Source organism: Sturnira hondurensis, unplaced genomic scaffold (genome assembly GCF_014824575.4).
Source record: "Sturnira hondurensis isolate 20B ecotype Veracruz unplaced genomic scaffold, ASM1482457v3 Scaffold0017394, whole genome shotgun sequence".
Classification (NCBI taxonomy): domain Eukaryota; kingdom Metazoa; phylum Chordata; class Mammalia; order Chiroptera; family Phyllostomidae; genus Sturnira; species Sturnira hondurensis.
In genome coordinates this window covers 8676695-8704427 of record NW_028090025.1, presented here as the reverse complement: position 1 = coordinate 8704427, position 27733 = coordinate 8676695, and the positions used below count along the sequence as shown (strand labels likewise).

Genomic DNA, 27733 nt, shown 5'->3' with positions numbered 1-27733 from the left:
GGAGACCTGGCCCGCAACCCAGGCGCGTGCCCTGACCAGGAATCAAACCTGTGACCATTTGGTTCGCAGGCCGGTGCTCAATCCACTGAGCCATACCAGCCAGGGCCAGACCTTTAAATTCATCTGATGTAATTAAAGCATAGATAGGAAATTGAGACTCCAAGACAGGGTAATAACTTTTCCCAAAGTAGTGAGCTGGCCAGTGGTCAGTTTGGGGCTTTAATTAAATTCTCCGATACTGAAATCTAACAGTGGGTTGAAGTTTATTCTTGGGCAGATATACTTGATTGATCTGTCTATCTACCTACCTATCTTGACTCTTTAGCAAAATGCAGGTGGTTTCTTAAAAAATAAAACAGTATTTAAAACAAATTTGTTGCCAAGGATGGATAGCTTAGTCATTAAATGCAGGGACTCACTCCAGAACCAAATTGTCTGAGTTTGAATTCTGCTTCAGATCTTACCCGCTGTATGATTTTGGACAAATCATTGAACATCTCTGTGCCTCAGTTTTCCTATCTGAAAAAGGAGAGATAAATTACTTATAGACCCGAAGGAAATGATGCATGTAAAGTGCTTAGAATAGGGTGTAGCACATAGAACTACAGTTGTAGAACTACAGTTTGGCTGTTACCTGTGCTGCTGCTGCTGCAGCTGCTGCTAATGGTGAAGAAGATGGTGTTGAGGGTGGTGATGGTGCTGATGAGAGTGATTGTGGTTGTGATTGTGGTGATGGTGGTGATAATGGTGATGACAAGGTTAGAAAGTCCTCAGTTCACAAGATAGTAAAGGAGGAATTCATATGACTAGAGGACTCTTCAGTTTACAGGAAAATACCCCTTGAGATTCCTTTAAATGACCATCTCCATCTTTTGTACAACAATGGAATTTGCCACAGTGTCCACGAACCTGTTACTTGTGAAGAGGCATATCTTTTATTCCTGAGTCCTTGTTTCCTGGTCTCTCTGGTACTGAACTCCCCAGTTTGCACATGCTATCTGAGAGGGCCTCAGATGCAGGGGTCCTATCCTGTTGAACCCCGGGACAGCTGGTTTTGATCCCCACATGCGCCCCTCCCCTCTTCGGCACATCCCATCGACGCCATGCCTGTGTTTGTGTCTGCAGGAGTGGAACGTCACGTGGTACACCAGCAATCCCGACTTCACCAAGTGCTTTCAGAACACTGTCCTCGCGTGGGTGCCTTGTTTTTACCTCTGGATCTGCTTCCCCTTCTACTTCCTTTACCTCTCCCACCATGACCGAGGCTACATTCAGATGACACATCTCAACAAAGCCAAAACTGTAAGTCATCACAGGCAGGGGGGCTGATCCTGGGTGGGGAGCGATGGTTGGTGAAAACTGATGTGTTTCTCCTACTTCACTGTCCCTGAGCTCCTTTTGCTGGAAGACAGAACAATGCTGTGGTAGACAAGGCTGGAGGCCTTGGACTCAGACGTGGGTTCACACACCGTCTCTGTCCCTTACTAGCTGTGGGACCTTGAGCGTAGTTTCCTGTCATTATAATGGGCATGATAGGAGCTATCTCAACAGATTGTCAGCAGAAAATCAGACAGTCTTCCTATTGGACCAGGGATAGCTTCTTACTTAAGAAAAGTTTTTGGCTTCTGGTCAGGATGGCAGAGTATGTAAATGTGGTGCTGGTAAGTTCCCACAACCACATCAAATTACAGCTAAACTACAGAACAACCATCATTCAGAACTGCCTGAAGTCTTGCTGAATAGAAGTCCTGTAACTAAGGATATACTGAAGAAGCCATGTTGAGACTGGCGGGAGAGGCAGAAACACGAAACAGTCTGGCCTCACACCCTGTGTGGCAGCTAAAAATCAGGAGAAATATCTTGGCAACAGAGGTCCTCCCTGAGGAATGAGGGGCCCCTCCCTATACCAGGTCCCTTAGCCCAGGGCTCTGGTGCCAGGAAGAGATTCCCCATAGCTTCTGGCTGTGAAAACCAGCGGACATTGTGGCTGGTGAGACTCCTGGATTCCCAGGTATTCCTCTTAAAGGGCCCATGCATGAACTTACTTGGACTTACTCACTTTGAGCTCAGCAGTAGGGTAGCTGCTTGAGAGGCACCAGGGACATACAGGGAGGAACTGAAGTGTCTGTCATCAGGGCAAGAGCTCAAGGGCCTTTTTTCCAGACAGAAGTACTGGTAGAGGCTGTTGTTCCTTTGATGAGCCCTCCCCACACAGAGCCAACAGATGGGCACCATATCTGGGACTCCTTCCACCTGGCTCATACTGTTTGCCCCACCCTGGTGATTCCCTGGTACCCAGCCCTACTCAGCATGCAGGCCCACCCAAGGTGTTTCCAATACCTTTTTCAAGACAAACAGCCTCCTCTTGGCTCATGCTGCAAACTTTTCTAAATCCTCCCAAACGAGCAGCATGTGGCCTCCATGTGCCCCATACCTCCTGCTAAGTGGATGCAGGCCTGGTATTAGTGGTAGCTGGACTCAGTTTGCAGCTTGTCCTTTTCCTGGCACCTCCAAGTTCAGCACAATTAGCAGCCATCTGCAGATTGCTTTGTGGCTCATGCTGGTGGCTATAAACAGGGCACAGGTGGTGACTGACCTGTGAGGCCCTCTTGGGAGTCCCAACTTCAGACCATACCAGATTACTACCCAACCACCTCCACGAGCGACACACTCAAGGGGCAGACTCAGCAGGCACCAGAGCCCTGCTGAAGCAAGTTCTGCTCCATGGGGTCAGCCCCTGCACAGCAGCTCCTCTGCTGTAGTTCTGTCTGCTCCCTGTAGCTGATTGGCCTTGGGGGTCAATCCCTCCCATTGATGTGCCACAGCAATCAAGGCCTGACTACAACAGGAAGGTGCACACAACTCACAGAGGGGCGCACCTGGAGTACCTGGCTTGGGTGACCAGGGAGGTGATGCTACTGGGCCCTATAGGACCCCTACTACGTAAGTCCACTCTACCAAACCCAGGAGACATAACAGCTCTATCTAATACATAGAACAAATACAGAGAGGCGGACAAAATGGGGAGACAAAGATTTCTCCTGTTCCAACTGAAAGAACAGGAGAAGTCTTCAGAAAAAGAACTAAACAAAGTGGAGACAAGCAATCTACCAGGTGCAGAGTTCAAAACAGTGGTTATAAGGATGCTGAAGGAACTTAGTGAGGACCTCAGCAGCATTAAAAAGGACATAGAAACCATACAAAATAACCAGTCAGAAATGAACAAAACACTGGAAGGAATCAACAGCACTTTAGCTGAAACAAAGGATCAGGTCAGTCATTTAGAAGACAAGGTATCAGGAACCACCCAATGAGAACAGTAAAAAGGAAAAAGAATTTTACAAAATGAGGGTAGTTTAAGGGACTTCTAGGACAACATCAAGTGTTGAAGATAGCAATGGGTTTGAAGAAATAATGACTGAAAACTCTTCCCTAACCTGGTGAAGGAAAAGATAACTCCAGGAAGTGAAGGGAGTCCCAAACAGATGAACCCAAACAGGCCCACACCAAGACACATCATAATTAAAATGGCAAAGTTTAAAGACAGAGAATCTCGAAAGCAGCAAGAGAAAAGCAGTTAGTTACCCACAAGGGAGCTCCCATCAGACCAACAGCTGATTTTTCAACAGAAACATTTCAGGCCAGAAGGGACTGGCAAGAAATATTCGAAGTGATGAAAAGCAAGGACCTACAGCCAAGATTATGCTACCCAGCAAATCTGTCATTTAGAATTGAAAGAGAGATAAAGAATTTCCCAGAGAAGAAAAAGCTAAAAGAGTTCATCACCATTAATGCAGTATTACAAGAAATGTTAAAGGGTCCTCTTTAAGAAGGAGGAGGAGGAGGAGGAGGAGGAGAAATATGAATCATAAAATGGCATTAAATACATCTTTTAATAATTACTTTAAATGCAAATGGATTTAACTCTTCAATCAAAAGACATATGGTAGCTGAGTGGATAATAAAACAAGAGCCTTACATATGCTGTCTACAAGAGACTCACTTCAGATCTAAAGACACCCACAAACTGAAAGTAAAAGGATGGAAAAGATATTTCATGAAATGGAAATTAAAAAAAAAACTAGGGTAGTGATACCTGTGCCATACAGAAGAGACATTAAAATAAAGGGTGTAACAAGAGGCAAAGAAGGACCCAGCAATTCCACTTCTGGGTGTTTATGAAAGAAGCCCAAAACACGAAGTCAAAAAGACATATATATCCATATGTTCATTGCAGTATTATTTATATTAGCCAAGATATGGAAGCAACCTAAGTGTCCCTCAGTAGATGACTAGGTAAAGAAGTGGTACCTATGCCCACTGGAATATGACTCAGCCATAAAAAAGAATGAAATCTTGCCATCTGCAACACCATGGTGGACCTAGAGGATATTGTGCTAAGTGAGGTAAGTCAGACAGAGAAAGACATATGCCATATGATTTCACTTGTATATAGAATCTAAAAAATAAATGAAAGCAGAATAGAAACAGACTCATAGATACAGAGAACACTCGGACCTTTGCCAGGTAGGAAGGGTGTTGGGGGATTGGGTGAAAAAGGTGAAGGGATCTAGAAATACATATTGGGGGTTACAGAGTAGTCACGGGGATGTAAAGTACAGTACAGAGAATACAGTCAATAATACTGTAAGAACTATGCATATGTGTGTTGTCAGATGGTTACCAGATTTAGCAAGGTGATCACTTCATTAAGTGATATAAATGTCTAATCACTGGGGTGTACACCTGAAACTAATATTATACATCAACTGTAATTGAAAAATAAAAAATAATTTCAAAAAAGGTGAAGGGGAATAAGAAGTACAAACTTCCAATTACAAAATATATAAGTCATGGAATATAATGTACAGCATAAGGGATACAGTCAGTGATATTGAAATGACTTTGTGCGGTGACAGATCATTGTTGGACACATGGTGATCACGCTATAAGGTATAGAAATGGGGAATCATGATGTTGTATACCCAATACTAATGTAATATTGTATGTCAGCTATAATTTAAAAGATAAGAAGGCAAAAGGGAGTTTTTATCTTGAAATAATTTCAAACTACAGAGAAGTTGCAAGAATGATACCAAGAACTCCCTCCAGCCCTGTTACACCCATTACTCATAGTCACTGATTTTTACCATTTTGTTCTATTTATTTTATCATTTGTGTTTGCTCTCTCCATATACACACATTATTTATTTTTACTGAATCATTTGAGAATAGGTCACAGCTACCATGCCCCTTTGCGCCCTAATTCTTCAGTGCATCTTTCCTCAAAGCATACATATTCTCCTAATGAAACAATATACAGTTACTAAATTCAGGAAGTTTAACGTGGGCACTTAAAAAAAAAAAGAAAACACTGTTCATACTCCAGTTGTGCCAATCGTCCCAATACTTCTTTTGGAGCATTTTTCTCCTCACTTCAGAATCCAGTGCAAAGTCACGTATTGCAGGGAATCACGTAGCCTGTTGAGTTTTCTTTAATCCGGAAGACCTCCTCTCTCTGCCTTTGATGACATTGACATGGCTGACACGGGCCAGTCGTTTTAGAGTGAGTTCTCAGCTCAGGCTTGTGTAATGTTCCCTCATGATTGGATTCAGGCGACTCCTGTCTGGCCGGAAAACCACCAGAGGGACGTTGTGTCCTCAGACTGTTACCTCTAGGGTTGCAGGGTAACCAGCTCATCCATGGGGTGAATTTTGACCATTTGGTCAAAGTGGCATTTGGTGTCTGCATGGTACAGTTACTGGTTTTCCCCTTACAAGTATAAGCCATCTGAGGGGAAGATGTGTAAAGAGTATGTATAGATCACACTCCTCGTTCCACTTTTTCCTGTCAACTTGGCAGGTATCTCAGTAATTTTTTGTTTTTGTTTTCTATGTGTGTTCTTTGCAAAATCCATGCTTTATAAACATGGGTTCACACGTCTTAATTTGTTACACAAGGTTCTTAGTTCATTTTTCAGATTCTGACATCAGCTTGTTCAAAAAGGTAAATTCTGAAACCATGGTTGACGTAGCAAATGAAAACTTCCTCGTCATATTGACATTTAAAAAAGGCCTTTGTGAAATAGGCTACTTAGTAATTGTGCTTGAACAAAGCATGTGTGGAATGAATTCCATTTATTGTGGAGTTAGTCTCTGCTACACACTGACGCTGGAGGAGATCCCTGGCCTCTGAGGATGTAAGTTTTCAAGTGATCCAGTGTATGCTGAAAAATGAAATGTGACAAATAATTTTCAAGGCGCTAATTTGAACCTCAGAAGTGAGAAGGCTAGTATGTAGGGCGAACTGCCTAGGAGCCAGAAAGGCTGGTGCCCGTAACTTGGCGTGGCTTTGCCATTGCCTGAGTATCATCAGGTTTGCAGTAAAACTCTCTAGGGATCATTTAGACTTTATAACTATAGCTCTCAGCACTATTTTAAAGGCACATTTCCAAAGACATATTTCCATACACTGTCAGTAAACAGGAAAACTTGAATGATTTTACCGACGCTGTCCCTTTGCTTATATTGCCATTCAAACCTGTCTTGCTCGTACTATAGTTCAAACCTATCTCAAAATGCTCTCTGTTTTTCCTACCTAAGCTAGATCTGATGTCTTCCTCTTAGACCTCTGGGAGCACTTGGTACTTTTCCTGGGGAAAAACATCTGCCTTTAAAATGTAAATTGGATCTTGTCCTTGCCTTGTTCAGAAACCTTCCGGTAGCTTCTCACGACGGGGAATAAAATCCAGGAGTCCTTGCAGTGGCCCAGCTTGATCTGGCTCCAGGTTCCTCCTCCACTCTCCCCTGCACACCCATTGCTCTCCCCACAGCAGCCATAAACCCACCTGCGGGTTTCTACCCCTGTGCCTTTGTGCGTGCTGTTCTCACTGCCTGACTTGTTCTTTTCCTCACATACTCATTTTTGGCGCTTTGCTCAGATGATCAGAGAGGCCTTTTCTAACTGCCCTATCTGATCTCTTTTATTTTTCCTCATATCACTTACTCTCTTGCCTATGTCCATTCCACTAGAACTTCAGCTCTGTGAAGGCAGGCACATTTGTCTGTTGGATCCTTGGCACCTTGAGAAGGATGCAGCCCATAATAGGCCCCTAGTTAATTGTGGCTGGATGACTATTGTTGAATGAATTGTTATTCTGCTGGGGCTGCTGATAGACAAGTTCTAGCCTGAGCTCTTGAGTTTTCAGGTGCTGGGGTGAATAGTGACCAGACAAACTGTCATGCCTGGGGGGTGGGAGGGGACAGTGTACTGGATACAGACCAGCACGAGATGGCTTAGGTGGTGGCTCACCCTGGTCAGCACTTCTGTGTCCCAGAGGGTATGGGCTATATGTTTAGGGGCTGTAGCTGAAGGTGTAGGGGTTGGCTGGTCCCCTGAGGCTGAGCTGTGAGCAGGGTGAAGTTCCAGTGCTGTCCGTTGTAAGACGTGTCTATACTTCTCTTCCAGGCCTTGGGGTTTTTGCTGTGGATCGTCTGCTGGGCAGACCTCTTCTACTCTTTCTGGGAAAGAAGTTGGGTCAAGTTCCTGGCCCCGGTATTTCTGGTCAGCCCAACCCTGTTGGGCATCACCATGGTAAGTAGGAGCTGGCTGGCTGTCAGGCCCTTGTGGAGACCAAAAGCAGTGGCTGATGTTTAGAAATGAGATGATTTCACAGTAAAAATCCAGAGATCTGGCTTCTTTTGAAAAATGCAAAGGTTTGGTAACAAGTAGACTTGTAGTCCTCCAGGGCAGTAATCAGCTGGGCCTAGAGTGACTGCAGCCTTTAAACAGGGCCTGCATAGTTAGTGTGTCACTGTCCCCGCTGTGCCCTATTGCCCTCCCTGCCACTGAGGCTGAGCGAAGGTGCCACCCTGTGTTGTGCTTGCCGGATACTCTGTTCCTGCCCTGGCTGGCTCGGTAATTTATGGTAATTACCTGGAACCGAATGGCCTGTGGAGTTTTTAGGCTCTGGCATAAGGAGTGGGATACAAAACTAAATGAGAAACTGCCCTGCACCATGGGAGTCCCTTATCTAATGGGAGATGTAAATGGGGGACTGCTTTGTTACAGCTGGCATGTCTTAGGTACTTATTATGTCTGATTTTCAGAACAACCGGTGAGATAGGTACTGCTTTGTCTCCATTTTACAGTGAGCAGATTAAGGCACAGAGAGGTTATGCTCCTTGCTAAAGGTCACACAGCTAATACATGGTCAAGTGAGGGGTGATCACTCAGAGGCCATGCTTTTAGCCCTTGCTCTCCACAATGACATGCTCTGAATTAAGGGCCAGGCCTGTGAAGTACCATGTGCCTTACTTAGGTCCCTTGAGAAACCTGGAAGGTCCTCAGTGAGTATAGCCCTTGAGCGTTGAAGAATGAGGAGGGAACACATTTGGGGCAGGATGTTTGGAGCAGGGAAATCAGTATGTTCAAGGGAAGGTTGGAGGACAAAAGGGAGTATCTAGGGGAGGGTGGTGAGCCTTCCTTGAAGCAAGAAGGTCAGGGGTTGGTTAGGAGGTAGACAGTGGAAGCAACAAGGTGGGTCAAGAATGGCAAGTTGGAAGCAGAGTCTGAAGGATCCTGAATCTTCTCAGCTCCCATTAGCAGTGCATGCTCTGTGCCATGCACTGTCCTAATCCCTCTGTATATTAGTCCATTTAAGTATGTTTGCTCATTACCCCCATTTTGTAGATAAGCAGGTTGAGGCACAGAGAATTGATGGAACGGCCCCAAGGTCACACAGCCAGTAAGCCCCAGAGCCAGCTTCATATCTAGGCTCTCTGGCTCCAGCATCTGTCTTTGCAAAGAGCCCCCAAACACAGTGTTCTCTGTTAATTGTTCTTTGTGTCCCCCAGAGCCTGGCACCATGCCTGACATGCAGTAAGCACTCCATCAATGTATTAGGGGAAGTAAAGGGCTTGGTCTTGCTGGCCTGGAGGTCTTGGGCTCAGCGTTTTGGCGAGGGGGTGTCAGGATGGACCGCTTTGGGCTGGATAGCTCATTCCCTTAACTTTCCCCGTTCTTAGTTTTTTTGACTCTTCATTCATGCCTTTACCTGTGTTGCTGGAGACGCAGGTGTGATGGGCTGAGGGTCACTGGGCTTCATGCCCCCTGGGGCTCTGAGCTGGGCTGGCCAAGGGGTGAACTGGCCCAGAGGTCCTCAGTTTCTCTCCTCAGGGTTCCATGACAGGATGAAGGACCAGCCCTGCTATTCCTGTGGCAGGAACATTCTGACTCCCCTGGGGACTGGAATGTGTAGACACTTGGAATATGAGATGTCAGGCTGTCAGCAGATATTTCTTATTCCTAATATATGCCAGAAGTTGAAGATGAAACCGACACTGCCTATCCTCAGGAAGTGTGCAGTCCAGCTGAGCAAACATACATTCAGTGAATGATTCCCAAAAAAGGGCACAAACTATTGTGTGCAGATTGCTGTGAGAGTGAAGTTAGGTGAACCTGGTTTGCTCTAGATGCCAGGGTGTCCAACCTACATCCCGCCAGCCTCGTGCAGCCCAGGATGGCTGTGAACGTGGCCTAACACAAAATCGTAAATTTACTGAAAACATTATGAGGTGTTTTTGTGATTACGTGTCACAATGTATTTAATGTGTGGCCCAAGATGACTCTTCTTCCAGTGTGGCCCAGAGATGCCAAAAGGTAGGACACCCCTGGAGGGTAGGGAGGAAGGGTGACGGAGCTGAGGCCTGAAGGATGAGCAGGACGTTAAAGAGTTGAAGGGACCGTGAGTAGAGGGCTGGCCATTGGGGCCGGCCATTGGTGGGAATAGCACATGCAAAGTGCTGGGGCTGGAGGCAGACGCTGAGAGTTGGCCCGTGTGGCTCGGGTGGAGAGGTTGAGGGAGGGGAGCCGCGATGGCAGAGGCCTGGCTCTGAGGGACCTTGAGCTTCAGGATAAAAGTGTTGTTTTTCCCTCCCAATGCTGGATTCTAAACCTTTGTGCCATGGACCCCTTTCTCCTTTGCTAGTCTGATCACCTTCTCAGAATGGTGTTCTTAAAATATATAGGATTACAAAGGAAACCAGGCACATGCGGGTAAGTATAGGAAGATTTTGTGCCGTACAGTGATATTTGAGGTTTAATCTATAAGCACATCCTCTCTTGTAACTGCCACTTCCCCAATGCAGAGCAGTTCCGTCACCCCCATAGGTTCCCTCTGCTGCTCCTTTGTTGCTGGGCTCCACCTCCGCCCCTTCCCCGGGGACTGACATGTTATCTGACCCCATCACTTCGCTTTTCCCAGAACGTCCCATGGATAGAACCACACAAGCTGGGGCCATCGGAGCTGACTTCAGAGCACCTGTGGCTCAACCACGTTGAGTGCATCCAAAGATTTTTTTGAATTGCTGAGCATTTTAAGATTATCTGGTTTCACCACCCATTCTTTTCCATTCTTTTGTTGGAGGACATTTGGACTGGGAAACCAATTGTATTTAAGTACAGTTATCAAAAGATAAAAAACAAAAATACATGTGTTTCTCTGTTAATGTATCCTTAACTTCCTTTGTAAGATGTGTGACTGTAGGCAGATTAAGTAACCTCGTTTCCTTGAGTGCAAACCACAGTTCCGCTCTCGGGGCTGCGGCGGGTACATTGAGTTAGTGCATGAGAATGCTGCCTCTGAGGCGAAGGTAGCAGATGCTCCAGAAAGTGCAGTTTTACCACTGTTGACCAGGGGGAATTTGAACAAGTCTTTCCAGTTCTACATCAAAGGTGAGCCCACCGCCTCATTTTGCAAGTAAAGTTTTATTGGCACACAGCCATGTCTGTTCATTCACGTATCATCTGGGGCTGCTTTCACACTACAGTAGCAATATTGAGTAGTTGTGACAGAAACTCTGTGGCCCATAAAGCCCAAAATATTTTCTGTCTGGTCTTTTAAGAAAAAGTGTGCCCATTCTGTTCTACACTGAGCTGCCCCCTTCAACCCCCAGTCTATACATGATCTCATTAAAGTCTCACAGCCATCCAGCTAGGTGCTGTTATCAACTCCATTTTGCAGGCGAGGCAGTGGAGGCTCAGAGGGGTTTGGTGACTTGCTCATGGTCACCCAGCAGGGCAAGAGCAGAGCTGGAACTGGAGCCAAGTCCTCTCCCAGGCTGTTCTTGTAGCAATGGGCTAAGGGCAGCCCTACTCCAGGCCCAATGTCTTCCAGGCCTCTGGACTGTGGGCGCCTTGGGGACCAAGGGGGCTTTGGGGTCCTGGCCTTCTCCTGACAACTCCTATTGTGTGCTTTTCTCTTCTAGCTGCTTGCTACCTTTTTAATTCAGCTTGAGAGAAGGAAGGGAGTCCAGTCCTCAGGGATCATGCTCACATTCTGGCTTGTAGCCCTACTATGTGCCCTTGCCATCTTGAGATCCAAAATCATGACTGCCTTAAAAGAGGTAAGTGGTGGCCTCACTCTGCAGCTTCCTGCGGGGGCCCTTGGGAGAGATGCCTGTTCCTTTGGGAAATCACACTCTGCCAGGGGAACCGGGAGATGGGCACCACATGGGCCTGGCTTCTTCCCTGGGGATTTCCCTGCCTCCACAGCCTTTGTTCTGTAGCCTTCTTTTCTCACTGCCCTGCTTGTCTGTGTAGTTCTGAGGAGCCCATGTGGGTCCTCCCGGGGCGGGATCCACAGGCCGAGGCACACCACCCCGTGAGCCTGCGTCAGCAATAAACAGCAAGGGAAGTCAGCTCCAGATGTCTTCAGTCTGGAACAGAGCCAAACGGGGAGCAGTATTTGCAGAGCGGCTGCTCCCCCAGGGGGCCCTAGGTCATCCTGGGTTACCTTGGTGCTGGCAGTGGCTCGTCGGGCTGGGAAGCGGTTCACGCTGGCTGCCGTATGCTGCTCCCAGGAATTCTGAGGAGCATGTGCTTTCAGACTATCCTGTTGCTGCCTCCCATCTCTGAGCTGATCAGGACCTGGCATCAGGCAAAGGGAGGAAAAGAAACGGAGCCCTCACCGAGCACCTGCAGGGCACAGCACACTGCCTTAACAGTGCTGGCAGCTGACATTTACTGAGTTTGTGTTTTCAGAGTGCCAGGTGGAGGGCTGGGTTCTTTTCATGAATCATCTTGACTTCACACAATTACTCTGCCAGGGTTTCTCAGCCTCAGCAAAAACTGACGTTTGGGCCAGAGACATCTTTGTTGTCAGGGGCTGTCCTGTACTTTGTTGCATGTTAGGGACATCGCTGACCTCCCCTCGCTGGGTGCCAGTTAGGACAAACAGAAGTGTCTCCACACACTGCTAAGTGTTCTCTGGGAGGTAAAATCACCCCTGTAAATAGGTGGGAAACTGAAACATGGAGAGGTTTAACTAAGGTGACGAGGTCCCACAGCCAGTATGAGCAGAGACAGGCTTGCATGTGGGTCTGCTTCCCAACCCCGGGCCTCCTCCCGCCATGGGGGCTGCCCTCCACAGGTGGTGTTGGCCACACTGTGATGGAACCACCTCTCTGGTGCTGACTTGCAGGGGGGTAGGGTGGGGCCGGGTGGGGAAGCTTGTCACCAGGCCTGTGTGCTGAGCTGGTGGACTTTGTGCAGCCCGCTCCCGGCCTCTGCAAGGTAATTCCAGAAAATGATGTTCTTTTCCTCCTCTGCCCTCATATTTAGGACAGTGAAGTCGACGTGTTTCGGGATGTCACTTTCTACATTTACTTCTGTCTTGTGCTGACTCAGCTCATCCTGTCCTGTTTCTCAGACCGCTCGCCCCTGTTCTCTGAAACCGTCAACGACCCCGTAAGTGTGATCACGAATGTGTTCAAGAAAGAAGCATTGTACAGTGCTGGCTAGTGTTGTCCGTCTGGGATCTCATTCCATCTCAAACACCTGGAGATAGGTATCAACAGCTATACTTGACACGGAAAGACTGAACTGTAGATGTGGCTGGGTAGGGAAGCCTGAGGAGGGAATCTGATTCATTGTTGTGAATTGCTGTGCCTTGCAGGCCTGCAGGGTTTCTCATTAGGTTGGCAGAGTAATTTTAGAAAATGTGAACAGACATTTAAAAAATCAGGAAGTTTCATGTAAATTCTAACTGTCCAGGTTTTCTAGAAAAAATAGAAGTTGAGGCAGTGTCAGAGCCATTCTCCCACATGGCAGCGTTGCCCTAGTTTACCGCAGTCCCCACCACTCCCTAATGTATTGTATAGTCTTGCTTCTTTCATCTAGGTATATGCCTGGACCCTGAAGGATTTGAGTTTGAGTCCTTTGGTCTGTCCTGTCAGTTTGAAGGAAATCCTGTACGTGCAGAAAGAAATCAGGGGACAGGTGGAGATGGCCACTCTTCCTGCTGGGAGAATAAAAGGGGACACAGGCATTGTCACCCTTGCCTCTCTACTTTCTCCCTTCCTTTCCTTCTCCTCCTTCCATTCTTTCCTTCCCTCTTTCTCCCTCCTTCTCTCCTTCCCTTTCTTCCTTCCCCCTTCTAGTCAATGCCGAGTGCCAGGCCCTGATCTGGGCACAGGGCTGTAGCAATGAGTAAAGCAGACTTCTTGCCCACTTGAAGTTTAGGTTGTCATGTGTGGGGGCAAACGGTAAGCCAGGACCCATGTATCTGTCAGGTGGGATAAATGCTAAGAAGAAAAAAGCAGGGAAAGGAACTGGAGATGGTGGTCAGGGGTCATGTGCAGTTTTTGATGAGCAATCATGGAAGGCCTCCTGCAGGAAACCACACTGCAGCAGAGACATAAAGAAATGAAGGAGCCAACTGAGCAAATACCCAGAGAAAGAGCATTCCAGGCCGAGTGTTGGCAAGTGCAAAGGTCCTGGGGTAGGAACTGCCGTGTCATGTTGAGGGAACAGTAGGATAGGCCAGTGTGGCTGGAGCAGCGAGGCAGGAGAGGGCTGAGAGGTGGCATCTGCAAGGTGGGGACAGTTATCTGTAGGCCAGATGAGCTGCGTGGGTTTTATTCTGAGAGGGGCAGGAAGCCTTTGGAGCATTTCTTTGGTGCTTTGTTCATATCCGGTCAGTTAGTTGTTAACGGTGAAGTTGCAGCAGGAGCAGCTTTCAGCTGCTGTCGTTCTGCTGGGTCTGACCTGAGCCTCAGAAGAGGCTGAGGCTGCCTTTGTCAGTGATCAGGGACTTGGGGCAGCAGCAGAGGAGGAGGTTGCTGCCCGTGTCCTGGTGTGTCTTGAAAGGCCCCGTTTTGGATTTCCCTGCTCAAGGAAGAACTGGGTTGGAGAAATTAGCAAATTGTGTGTTCACGCAACTGTGTTTGTGCCCATGTGTGCATGTTTGTATATGTAGATGCATGTGTGCATGTTTGTGGGTGTGCCTATATTCATATTTTTATGTTCATGTTTTGTATGTAGATATGTGGTAAAGTGTGTGTGTGTGGATGTGTGGCCATGGAGTGTCCCTATCGGGAAATGTGTATTAATTGTCAGGCTGTTCTATGGAGCTGGGAATCCCACCAAACAAGTCCCGCCCCCCAAGTGGCTGCAGACCCTGGGTTCCTCTGAGTCCAGGTGGGGCTGACAGGCTGGCGCGGGGGGCATCTGACCTCCCAGGCTGCCTCTGGGACCTGAAGAGCAGCCCTCTCACAGTGGACCATCTTGGGTGCTTTGTTAGGGAGGGAATTTCAGGTCCTCTCTGGGAATTGGGATCGAGTTCCTTCCACTCCTTTTCTGGGCGTGGGTGCAGGGAGGTGGCTCACAGCGCAGACTTCCTCCTCCCATTGTGTTTTCTGTGTTCCCAGCAGCCTGGGCCTGGGGCCTGACCTGCCACTCTGGGGTGGCCTGCCGTGCGCAGCTCTGGGAGCTGGTGGCTGGGCAGTGGGGGGCTGGGACACCCCAACTCTTCTCCCCAGTCCTTTTTCTGTTTTAGGAATTGAAGCTCAGAAGTGGGCTGTTAGACTGTAGCTTGTACCCTAAATCTGACGGTGGAGGCAGCATGTGTGATGGAAGAGAAGCTTCATTTTGGAGTTGGGCAAACCCTGCGTTTTAATCCCACCTTAGTTCCTTTATCCCTTCAACAGACGTTTATTAAGTGTCTGTTGTATCTCATCCTTAGTTCTGGGGGCCCAGTGGTGTGGGAAATAGGGGTGTGCATGCCCTGCTGCGGTTGCCTGTTGCTCCCTCACAGACCGCCCTGACTTCAGTTGCATCGACAACAGTAGTTTATTGTGTCTCCCAGGTGTGGGTGTGGCCAGGCTCAGCTCAGTGGGTCTCTCTGGGGGACTGTCCTACAGTTTCAGCCCAATGGTTATAGGGGCTCGAGTGTGGCCTCCTCACTCACGGGTGGGTGGTGAGCTCAGCCACTGGCCAGGCCTCCGCTGGGCGTGGCAGCAACCTGTGGTCTCCCTGTGTGGCCCGGCTTCCTCACAGGAGGGCAACTGAGTGTTCGAGACAGAGCCAGGTAGAAGCTCTGTCACCTTTTTTGATCCAGTCCCAGTGTCACGTGGTGTCACCCTTGCCCTACTCTCTTGATCAAGGCAATCACGAAAGTCTGCTTGGGAGCAGTGGGGCGGGCGGGGGCACAGACCCAGCTTCCGATGGGGGAGTGGGCTGATCTCATTGTGCAGCCAGCACGGGAGATGGCAGATCATGTCTGGCCATCTTTGGAAAACTGCCCGCCATGTGCCCTTGGGAAGCTTCTGGTCTCAGGGGAGACAGCTGTTACGCACGCAGGTCCCCAGGCAAATACCGAGACTGTGGAACTGCAATTGAGATGAAGGCAGGGAAGCAGGTCACGAAACTTTCGGACTGGGGACTTTGGGCCAGTTGCCCCTCCATCCAGGACCTCAGCGTCTGGAGAGTGGTTGAGGCGCCACTTGATGCCTTGCCCTGCTCCCCGCCCTAGACCTGAGGAGCGGGGGACACTGTGAGTGCCTTCTCTGCCTGTCTCCCTGTCGCCCTCAGAGCTACTATCACATTGGACCCCACAAGATGGGAGAGGCCAGCCCCTGCTTCCCTCCTGTCCCAATAGCAGCAACCACTGCCGCCTGTCCTCAAACCCTGAGGTAGCCTGGGCAAGGCGAGGCCCGGGTGAGAGCCAGCTGCTCTTGGCTTCTCCAGGCTCCCTTCTGCTGAGTCACCAGGCAGCCTGCCCTTGCGGGACACGGTCTATTCTGGCCCTGGTTTCTTGGCAGGGCTGCTCCCCTCAGTCCTGCAGGCTCCTGACTGGGCGCAGCTGAGCATGGCTGACCCAGGCTCCTTCCTGTGCCCAGCCTCTGGTCCGTTATCTTCCTGGCCCTGACGCTACTGCTTAGGGTTGGAGGAGGGGGTTTTCATTTGCGTTTGGGAGCATCATGGTCAGACATGGCCCGCACAGCAGACCCGCACTTCTCCCAGTGGGGTCCCCAGACCAGCAGCGCTGGTGTTCCCAGGTGCTCACTGGACATGCAGTGTCTTCAGTGTCCTGAGCCCTACTGTCTCCCTCTCGTTTTAACAAGATCCCGGGGTGGGCAGGGGTGGTTCCCCATCCACAGGCCTCTCAGCTCATTTGGAGTAAGAGGCATTTTTAGCCTGATCCATGAATACGAAACATTTCTTCCCCAGCCTGGTACTATGAACATTTCACAGTTACAGAGAAGTTGAAAGACTTGCACAGGGAGAACCCATCCACCCCCCAACTAGATTTGTACAGTTTACATTTTGCTAAACTGCTTTATCACATAGCCAGCCAGCTAGCCTGCCCACTAGTTTTTTTGATACCTGAAACTTCCTTGAAATACTTAAGTATCCTCACCCAAACATTTCATCATGCAAATCACTAGCTAGAGTTCACTTTTTTTTTAAGTAAAATTTACATACAGTGACATTCCTGAATCTTAGTATCATTCAGTGAGGTTTTGATAAATGAGTAACTTAAGCCTCTCTCAAGATACAGAGCATTAGCAGGACCCTGGGCAGTTTTCCCCTGCCCCTTTGTGGTTGGTCTCTACCCGTCTCCTGCTCGAGACAATGGCTGGGTTCAGACTGTTTATGAAAGCATTATAAACACCATTTTTTAAAGTCCTCTCTCATGTGTGCTTCTGGCCACTTAGTCATACTAATTCAGCATTGGGCCAGCGGCTGAGCTGGGCTCGGAGGACCTAGAAATGAGCAGATGTTGACAGCTGCTCTGAGAGGTGTGGGGGCGGGGCAGCAGGCCCATGAGCCAGGAGCTTCAGGCTAGACAGTGGGGCTCTGAGGCAGGGAAGTGCTGGGGGCTCCAGGGCCAGCATCCAGGGCAGTGGAGGCCTGAGTCCAAGAAAGGAGAGGCCTGGTCAGGCTAATGACGGTGAAGGCCAGAGGGCAGGTGGGAACGTGCTCCTGGTAGGGGAACCAGCAGGTGCAGAGGTCAGGGGATGGGCTGGGATGTGTGAGTGGGGACGGTGTGGATTCTGCGTGGGTAGGATGGGCCAGGGGCCGTCTATAAGGACTGGGAATTTTGACTTGATGGATTTTTCAGCTGGGGAATGACACACCCTGGTTGGGATCCCTCCAGCTAAAGACTAGAAGAGGACTCCTGGGACATGGAATGGCTGGTGGCACTTAGGAAGCCATTGTAGTAACCCAGGCAGGTAGAGTGGAGAGTTGAACTGGACAGGGACCCTGTGTGCACGGCAGCATCAGCATCCAGGAGGAGATGGATGAGGTCATGGGTGGCGTGCGTGCAGTGTGTGTTCCAGTAGAAGAAACTGTGGTCCTGAGCACGTAGGTGGTTTGCACAGCTCCGAGCAACAGAGCCAACAAAAACCAACAGTGCTATAAGTTGTAGCAACAAATCTCTTTTATTGTTGGGCATGTAAATTATTCCAACCAGGAAAAACGATAGCAGCCTGGTGTGCTGTCTTTATTTGTTGATTGATTTAATCCCGCAAGCAACCCAATGAGACTGGACTATGAATCTTCCCGAGGGTCAGAGTGGTGAGGTGTCTTGCTTAAGTCACAAATCTGGACCTGGGAGCCCTTCGTCTGGGTTCGAATGCCTGAGTGGGCATGGCATCAGTCGAGGGCTTGTTAAAACATAGCTCACTGGGTCCCAGCCCCAGCACCCCTGAGTCAGCAGATCTGGCTGAGGCCCCAGTATTTGCATTTCTAATCAATTCCCAGGCACCGTGGATGCTGGTGATGGGGGCACATTCAAAACCCCTGCTCAAAGCTATACTGCTGTTTATTCAGCCCTTATTCCTGGGCATTTAGGCAGTGCAGAGTGGAAGTCACTGGCCAACAAGCAAACTAAAAGCAGAATCAAAACCAGAAAAAGTGTGGGGGCCTGGAAGAGATCCTCAAAGGGCACCATGTGAGAGGTAAATGAGTAGTAGTTAAAAAACCAGTGCTGGGGCTCTTGTATCCAGTTGCTTTAATAGGCACAGTTTCTGGCCAGATAACTGCATAAAGATGAGGGAGCCGCATAAAGATGCCAAAGAAAACAGCCCTGTTTGCATAAATCAGGCTTGCTCTCCTTCTGCCTTAAGCCAGGACGTGTGTGAATTATTCTCATTTCTAAGTGAATGGGAGACCAGTTAATGAAACTCTGCCCTGGGTCAGGAATTAGTCCATTTCAGTGTCAGAGTCCAGAAACCCCAAGCTGGCAGCTCTGCCTCTGTGCTTACCGCATTACAGCAAAACACTCGCTTGATTTGGGCTGACTGGTCTGCTCTCTGGAACCTCGTCCATTAGTCCTTTCTTCTTCTTTTTATCAATTCTTGGCTTTGTAAGCACTCTAGTTGTCTGTTATGAAATGAGGCCTTTCACGTCAGATAGGGACTTCCTGAAAGTGGCTCCCAAGTTGTTACAGTATTTCCTTCTCTGTGTTGGTGATGGGGACTCTGTGTCAGCCGACCAGACTTCCAGTAATCTGAAAATCTGTGTTTGGATCACTTGGAGGGAGGTGGGCTGGGGAGACGAATTTGGCAAAGCTGTTGGAGTGTACAAATTAGAAACTGGAATGTTCATGGTAATTACCTGGCCTTACTGAATTTGCAGGGCAAACTTCCTCACAGGGAGTGGAGGGAGGATTAATGTTTCCCCTCTGGGCCATCATTTCTTACGGTCTTATCTGTGTGCAGTTGGGTATGAAGGGGACACGTTCGACCTCGGTGGTACAGGCTGCTTCATTCTGGACCCACAGCTGGACTTGCCTGATTGTGAAAGAAGGCCAGGATTTGTGAGGCCCTTGTGGGTTATGCCTAACATCTCTGCTGTTTGTACCCTGCCTCTATGAGGAGGGGGACTTACCTACCCCCCACCGCTGGGTGGATGAGTTTGAGACAGACCCTGCTTCTTTGAAGCTGCTGGAGCCCCTCCCTGGCCTAGGACCTGCTGGCCTCATTGAGCTGGGCACAGAGTGCATTTCAGCTCCCACTTCCCCCTCAGCCGGATACCTTTGTGTGCAAGGTTTAACTTCAGTACGCCGATGCCAAGACTGAAGAAAGCCTGGGTTCTAGTTTCACCTGTAATAACCATGATGTCCTTGGGTGTATATGAGGTTTGGTGTGAGCAAAGGTCAGCCAACATTTTTTGCAGAGAACCAGATAGTAAATATTTGCATACTATATGGTCTCTGTCTGAACTAGTGAACTCTGCTCCTAGCAGCCACGGACGTTTGTAAATGAGTGAGCATCACCGTGTCCCAATTAAACTTTGTTGCTCAGTGGTGGAGCATCTGGTCCAGTGCTCGATGTGTCGTGGGCCTGCCAGCAGTGGAAGGCCTTGTCATTCCATTTACTGTTCCTATCTATACTGATACTACTGATACCACTTCTTGAGCTTTTACTCTGTGCCAGCCACTAAGTGCTTAATATGCTTCATCTCATTCAATCTCATCACCAAGTAACGTGTCCAGGATCCCACGGCTAGTAAGTGGCAGAGCTGGGACTTAAGCCATCTCTTCACACGTGTGCCGCCCCTGCTCCCCCACCCCCTCTCTCTCTGGTATCCTGGTTTTCCCCCCCTTTGTTGCAGCTCTCATCATGTATAGTTATATATTTATTTGCATATTGGTTTGCTTCCTGTCCATCTCCTCCTCAGTTGGGACATTGTATGTGGGACAGGGACCTTGCTCTCTTATTCCTGGCTCTGTCCCCATCCCTTACTTGCCTCCTGGCATATAGGCGGGTCCTCCCTAAATATTTGCTCAAAATATAAATGAGTAATTGGCAGTTCGGCCCCATTCCGTTGCCCTTCTCTTCCAGCACTGCTTAGCCTTTCGCAAGGGTAGGGATTGGGCTACAGGTGAAGTGCCTTTGTGATCCCCAGTAACCCACCCACTTCCGGAAAACAACCAAACAGCCCACAGGGTGAATACCAGACCTCCTCCATGAATAATATTGCTACCTTCTGCTGGAAGAGTTCCAGCTTATAACACAGTCCCCTGGACCTCGTTGTACTTGTTCCTGCTTACAGTCCTGTAAAGTAGACTGAGCAGTAGGACCGACTGCTCCTGTTTCCCAGATGGGAAAACAGGCCGTGAGGTGACAAGTCTTGTCCAATGTCATTCAACTAGCCCAATGGCAGGCCTGGGGTTTGAACTCAGGTCTCTCTGGCTCCACAGTCTGAACTGACTCTGCTTTAGGTTGCTCTGAAGTGGAGGTCTGTGCCCGCTGCACCTGACGTACTGTATTGAAAGTATACTGATGCAGGGCCTCACCGCAGAGGTCCTGATCTAGTTGGTCTGGCTCGGGACCCTGGGCACCAGGGCGATTCTAGGGCACGCAGGCCTTGTGGCCCCAGAGTGGAGCATGCTGGTTCTCAGTCCGGGACTTGTGTTTGAGTCACTGGAGAGACTTATCACGATGGAGACTTCCACATGTGTACACAAGTGGACAGCATGGTACGCTGGACTGCCACGGACTCTTCATCTTGCATTGCATGTGCAAAGATTTCAGTCTGTATCTCTGAAAGATAAGGAATTTTAAATTTTTAATAACTTTTTATTTTGAAATAACATGACTCACCAAGTTGCAAAAATAGTAGAATTCCTGTGTACATTCACTCAATTTGCCCCAATGATAGTGTCTCAAAGATAAGTATTTTAAACAGTACAACCATTATCTGGCCTAAAAACGTTAGTAATAATTGTTTAATATCATCAAATAGTACTCCATTGGTTGCAATGTGGTACATTCTTTTGTGTTATATCATTCCTTTCCTTATCAGCTGGACTGTCTGTAGGCAGAGACGCTTCCTCTCATCTCTTTGGTCCCCCACTGGTGTAGGTCATTTAGGAAAGATGGGGAAAGTACTGGTTTCTTACCCGTTTTCTGTTTTCAAAACAACGGCTTGGTTCACCAGCATCTTTTCATCACTGACACCAAGAGGTGGTCCTTTTTTCAGTATCAGTATGGAGTTGTGTATTTAAACATGCGGTGTGTTTCAGTCCATTCTATTTACTGTCCTTATTGAATCTCAGATTACCCCTTCCTTGTTGGGCTCTCGGGAGCCCCTCCTAGTGGCTTCCGAGAACTCTTAGCAATCCTCCTCAGCTTTAGTTTCCTTGGCGTTGGGCATTACAAGGTGTTTTAGGCTTAGCTTGTACATTTCCTGCCCAGCCACTTTGCTAAGGAGATTCGGGGGTTTAAAAACAAAGACTCAGATATCCCAGTCCCTCCCCAAACCAGCTTAGTCAGAATCTTTGGTGAGGGACAGGTACGGTGTTTTCTAGAAGTACTCCCACCCAGATGGAAAGTGGCTTGGGTTGAGGGTTTTCTCAATGCCTCATCTTTGGAAACTGCTGGAACCTTGAGCACTGCCTTCAGCTGACGGGCTCATCACTGCATGGTGACCCCCTTCATTGAAGCTGGTGTTTCAGAAATTAGGCCTGAATGGGTCCGCACCGAGAGCCTGCCTGCCCTGTGTGCAGCCTCGAGGCTCCGTGCTGCTTCCTTTTCCTCGTCTGTGTGTTGATCAGCTGGAGCTCATCTTTGTGGCTTAGGAAAGAGGTTCATTGGAAGCTTGCTGAGAATCTGTCCCTGATTCCCCTCGCCCTTAGGGTGAAGACCAGAATTCCTTATGTGGCCTCCGGTGGAGACTACCCAGACCCCTTCTTGGTCCCTGGAGGAGTATACCACTGGGCCTTTGCACACACTGCTCTCACTGCTGGGACCGCCTTGCCTCTTCCCTTTCCTTGTCCTCTACTCACTCTTCATACCTCAGCTGGGACATCTCACGCAGGAACACACCTTCCCTGGCCTACGTCAACTAGATCGGTCCCCATCCCCTATCGGCTCTCTTACTGTGGGCCCAGGAAGATGACCAGTGACCCCAGTGACAACCCTTCAGGGTGTGATCCCCATCGCAGGTGTGGTTTTGTGTTTGTTCATGAGATCATTTCTGAATGTCTCTCTCCGGGCCCTGCCTGGAGCTCACACCATGTTTCTGCCACTTCTCGCTGGGGACCACGGACCAGGCATTTCACACTGTGCTCCTCAGTTTCTTTTATTACAAAACGAGGCTGATGCTTTTTTACCTGCTTTGTTGGGTAGTTCTGGAGACTAAATGAGATAATTTAGGTAAAGCTCTCAGAACAGAGCTGGTTAGTAGAAGATGTTAGCAGGTATTGTTGTTGTTGTTACCACTACCACCCTGGTGTGTCCTGGGCTTCCTAAAGGGAGGGTCTGTGTCTATTTGCTGAGATTGGTATACATGGTGCTAAGCACATAGAAGATGCTCAGACCATATTTGTTGAATGAATGAATGAATGAAAGAACTCACGGAACGAAGTGGGGGTGGCAGTAGCACCGTGCTCATTGGGCTGCTGTGGGGATATAAGACAAGGCACTGTACCATTTTTGCACATAGTGGACACTCAGAAATATTTGCTGGGTGAAGGTGGAGGAGCTGCCACTTGTTTATTTAAGGCCACTGGGTCTCAGGAGAGACCTTTGAGGGTGCAAATCAGTGGCATGAGCATAGCTGCTGGCCCTTTGGGAGGAAGACTGGTTCTCTGATAGCTCCCTGGCAAGAGCTGTCATAGGTAAGAAGTTGAATCACTCATTTCCCTTTTTGTCCCCACCCCGTGTTTTCTCTCCACCAGAACCCTTGCCCAGAATCCGGCGCATCCTTCCTTTCCAGGATCACCTTCTGGTGGATCACAGGGTAAGGCCTGGCCCTCGGGCCTCAGGTGCAGCAGGGGAGGGGGCTTTGAGGTTGAGGGAGACGGGGAGTGGGTGGCAGGGTTGTGTCCTGAGTGTGCCTGCCCTGGACAGGGGTCTCAGAGACACTGACCCTGTTGCCACATTCACGAACGTTGGAACTGCATGAAGTATAAAGCAGTGAAGCCTCTGTGGACAGCTTGGCCGGGGGCAGTTAGAAGGTGCCTGCTTTGTGGAGAGTATCCAGAACGTGCTCATGACAATGCTCTTGGCTTCACTTGGGAGCTGGGTATTTTTTACATTAGGAGTAATTATTATTATTGGCATTGTTTCAAACCCCTCACCATTAGGAATGTACTACATGTGCACCGTGAGAAATGTGGGTGGGAGAAACATGCATAAATCAATGACTAAAGCACCAGAGGTGACTCAGTCAACACTTTGATAAGCTCCCTTCCCCTCCTTTTCTTTCTGTGCATCCCTCCTACCCCCACCGCCTGCACATTGTCAGCGTCTCACTGGGGCGCCTTTGAATCTTCCCCTCTCCCTCTATTAAGCATTATTCCTTGTCTTTATAAAGTTTTTACAAGCATTTTTAAATTGAATATTTTTCATAACTAATTTTTTTTAAATTACTGTTAAAGAACACCATTGGGACTGTTAGTATAATTTAGATATTGACTGTGGGCTATACCGTCCATGCTAATATTTCTGATTTTGATCATCGTACATTGTACTTTGATTATTGTAAGAGTATGTCTTTTTTCTCAGGGGGAGGCATGCTGATGTTTAGGGCGAAGGTGTATACCATCTGGAAGCTCCTCTGAAATGGTTCAGAAAAAAATGTGCTCACACGTGTGTGTGTGTGTGTGTGTAGAGACAGAGGAAATGATACACAGATGTGGCAAAACATTCATAGTGGTAAACTGTGTGAACGGTAGACAGGAATTCTGTGTACAGTTCAGGCTTTTCTGTAAGTTTGAAATTATTTCAAAATAGCCAGTTAAAGTACCAGCTTTACTTTTAACTATGAGTGTGCAAACCTGTAAACCTCACTGAATTGGCCACCCACAGTTAACAGTTGTTAGTGTTTTGCCATATTGGCCTTAACAAGTTTTTTAAGCACATTGGAGCCACCCTGGTATTTCCCTCCTAAGCATTCTGTATGTATCTCTAAGAAGTGAGGCCATTTTCCTGGGTGACCTGTCGGAGTTCAGCAGTAATTGTTCAGTGTGCCCAGTGTCTGTCCAGGTTCGGGTCGCCCCCGCTGCTCAGCCGTCTTTGGCTGCGGGGCTGCCACGGCGTGGAGGTGGCAGCCCGTGCGGTGAGGGCCGTCGTCCTCTTCCTCGCGGCTCTGACCGCCTCCCTCCTGTGTTTCTGCCCCAGGTTGATGGTCCATGGCTATCGCCAGCCCCTGGAGAGCACTGACCTCTGGTCCCTGAATAAGGAGGACATGTCAGAACAAGTTGTGCCCATTTTGGTCAAGAATTGGAAGAAGGAATGTGCCAAATCCAGAAAGTAAGTGTGAGTCCTCTTGCCACAGGGGAAAGCCAGACACCCTCGCGGGCCCCTGGGTTGTCACCTTCCTTCCTGTCACCTGGAGGAGATAAAATAGAAGCATTTTCTGGGGTCTCCCAGGCCATGGGAGTGAGTTAGGGTCTGACCCCAAGTTCGGTGAGAAGGCAGAGGTGGCATTTGGTGAGGTCTGTTCTATATGACCCAGCGGGGCTGCCCCGGGGAAGGCGGGTCACGGGTGAGACCAGGGAGGGCCTCAGAGGCTGCCCGGGTTCCTCTATGCCCTGGAGCCTCTGCTTCCCACTCGGAGGGCCTTTTGAGAATCCGACGAGATAGACGCCATCTCATAAGCTATCTAACCTCTGACAAGTCATGTAAAAGCTTGGGCAGGTGATGTTGTAGAGGTCGTGTTTATTCATCTGTGAACTTCCATCTTGCCTGGGAGAACATGGTGAGCTGGCTCGTTGGGCTCAAGCGTGGGCCACCCGGGCGGGGGCGGGGGTGGGCGGCACTGGCTCCATTAGAACACCTTGGCCTTTACGGGGACTCAGCTTGGGAGTTCACTGCTTTGGGACACTGGCATATGGGTCACTTTGTTCCTGGAGGTGTAAGTCAGATCTGGCACCTACAACCCCTGCGGACGTAAGGGCGGTGTGAGGAGAGTCCTGTTCTAGGCTGGAATTTCTTGGTGTGGTGTCTTTAGTTAGCTAGAGAATGAAGGCAGCCCATGCGGGCTGCCGGGGGTCCTGGGCCTCCTGGGGAACAGGCAGTGGAGGTCTGGACAGGGGTGTCTGGCTTGACTTCTTGGCCTTGGGTCTCGACACCCATCCATCCCCTCTCGCTCCTCTTTTTAGCCTCGAGTGACTCCTCTCAACAGTTAGGTCCGAGCTGCCTTTTACCCCACCCATCCCCCACCGCCTTGTCCCCATCTTTGGGTTTTAATATGCAGTGCTTCGTTGGTTGCTATCCAGTGGTTTTGAGTTTAACAAAATGGAGTGAAAATTTCTCTTCGACTTTTGGCCTCCTGTAGGTTAAGAGCATTTTGGACTGTGGTTTCTGCTGGCATGACTATAAAAGTTTCAGTAGCTCTGGAAAAGAGTTGGGCAGTTTTCAAAAAAGTTAAATAGGCCCGGCTGGTGTGGCTCAATGGATTGCCCACCAGCCTGCCGACCAAAAAGTCACCAGTTCAATACTGGTGAGGGCACATGCCAGGTTTGCGGGCCAGGTCCCCAGTTGGGGGCATGCGAGAGGCAACCGATCCACGTTTCTCACTCTTTCTCTGTCCCTTTCCCCTCTCCCTAAAAATAAATAAATGAAATCTTTTTAAGAAGTTTTAAACAGTTACTGTATCGCCTGTCATTCCACTGCGAGGTGTATACCCCAGAGACCTGAAGCCATGTGCATAAAAGACTTGTGTAGCAACCCAGACAACCGTTAGTCAGTGAACAGCATACGGACCATGGTGCAGCAATACGAGGGAGGACACCTGAGCCACAGGTGGCAAACACAAGGCCCGCTCGCTGAGTCTGACCCTCCACTTGTTTTATCCGGCCCGGCACCTTGTTTCTACCTGGCAACAGCACTGAGCTCTTAACAGTTAAGGAGGAGTTACATTTGTACAATCCTAAAATTACATGCAGCCCTTCGAAGGCAACCACGAGGCTGATGTGGCCCCCAGCAAAAATGAGGTTGACACCCCTGCTCTAAGAAATGCAAAGGAATGATCATACATTTGACAGAATGGAAAAATCTTGAACTAATTACATAGAGTGAACAAAGCCAGACAAGAGCACGTCCTAGGTGATGCCATGATACGCAGCTCTAGAAAATGGAAACCGTTTTGTAGGAACAGGAATCAGGTCAGCGTTGCCTGGAGTGGGGGCGAGGCCGAGAGGTGGGTGGGGAGATGGCAGAGGGACAGGACCGCCTCTGGGTGTGAGGGCTGGGTTCGTTTTCTTTACCTCCTTGGTGGGCTCACAGATGTACGTGTATGTCAGAATTCATCACATTGTGCACGATAAATGTGCAGTTGCGTATGTCGGTTATACCCCCATACATCTGTATATTAAAAAAGCAGTAGTATTTCAAGAAAAAGTGACCATTTAGTTGTCTCTGTTTCACCAAAGAAGGTGAACAGCAACTAACAAAAACAAAAGAAAACGAAAGTCTTCAAAATACGCATGTTAAGCAGCGGTGAAGACAAAGATTTTATAACACCTCCTTTACTGGTGTTTGTTGAGCAAACTCAAAAGGGCTGGAGGCTTTGGCTAGAGATAAGTGATAAAGGTTTACTTAAGGGGTTTAGGGCATGCTAAGCAGGAACACAGCTAGGCAGTACCCAGAGTATGGTCCCAGGATCCCCGTGCTGGAGTCTGTTGGCCTGCATGCACTGGTCCAAAGAAATGCACAAGCAGCAGTTTGCAGGGTGGAAAGAAAAGTAGTTCAACACAGAATTGGCCCCGCTGGAGACAGGAAGCTAATGCTTGAGACCCGACTCCTGATGGTGTGTAGGCACAGATTGTATATAAGGCAAAATCGGGATAAATATAAGGCATCAAGGGTTAGGGGGTATGAACTCATGCTGGGGGCTGATTGGTCAGAGGTAAGATAAGGATGCTAAGTCATTTCTTCAGGTTTTGAGGACAGTTCTGAGGTCTGCCCCAGAGTCTGTCTTGTCTCATGGGAAAGTAGCCAGAGGAGCTTAATACAGGCCAAGCAAGATGTTATCTTTAGCCTGCCAGGGATCCCAACCTGTGACCTTTAGTCAGGGCTGGGCTACCTCAGGGGTTGCTGATTATCCGTGGGAAAGGCCAGGTCACTGAGGGGTATATATAGAGAGAGATATGGGGTCTTCTGGTGCTTGGGTTTAAAACTAAATTTAAACAAAGTCATGAGGACCCTTGGTAAGAGTTCTAACAGTAAGCAGTATCCTCAGCCTCTGGCCTGGTCTGAGATGGGACTCCTCTAGCTGACTGGAGGTCTGGCTCCTGGACGTCAGGTGGTCTGGATACATGAACATTCTTTCCTGTGTTCTTCAGGGGGTAATCAGGGTTGCCTGCAGGTTACCTGCAGGGTTACCTGCAGATGTGCGGTATATCAAGGTATTGACGCAGGACTGGGAAGGGCAACCAATTAAGTTCCTAGGACAGTTCAAACAAGAACAGAATCGTTTCTTCAAGCCTCAACC

General features: G+C 48.8%; 1 protein-coding gene across 1 annotated transcript in view; it reads left to right on the top strand.

Moving 5' to 3' along the window:
- Positions 1 to 27733, top strand: part of ABCC1 (ATP binding cassette subfamily C member 1 (ABCC1 blood group)) — a 133862-nt gene that overhangs the window by 36003 nt on the left and 70126 nt on the right. Inside the window, exons 2-7 of the mRNA XM_037067651.1 lie at positions 1126 to 1302; positions 7469 to 7594; positions 11269 to 11406; positions 12623 to 12748; positions 22974 to 23035; positions 24418 to 24549. Coding sequence (XP_036923546.1) covers positions 1126 to 1302; positions 7469 to 7594; positions 11269 to 11406; positions 12623 to 12748; positions 22974 to 23035; positions 24418 to 24549 — 761 coding nt within the window. The remainder of the gene's footprint in view (positions 1 to 1125; positions 1303 to 7468; positions 7595 to 11268; positions 11407 to 12622; positions 12749 to 22973; positions 23036 to 24417; positions 24550 to 27733) is intronic.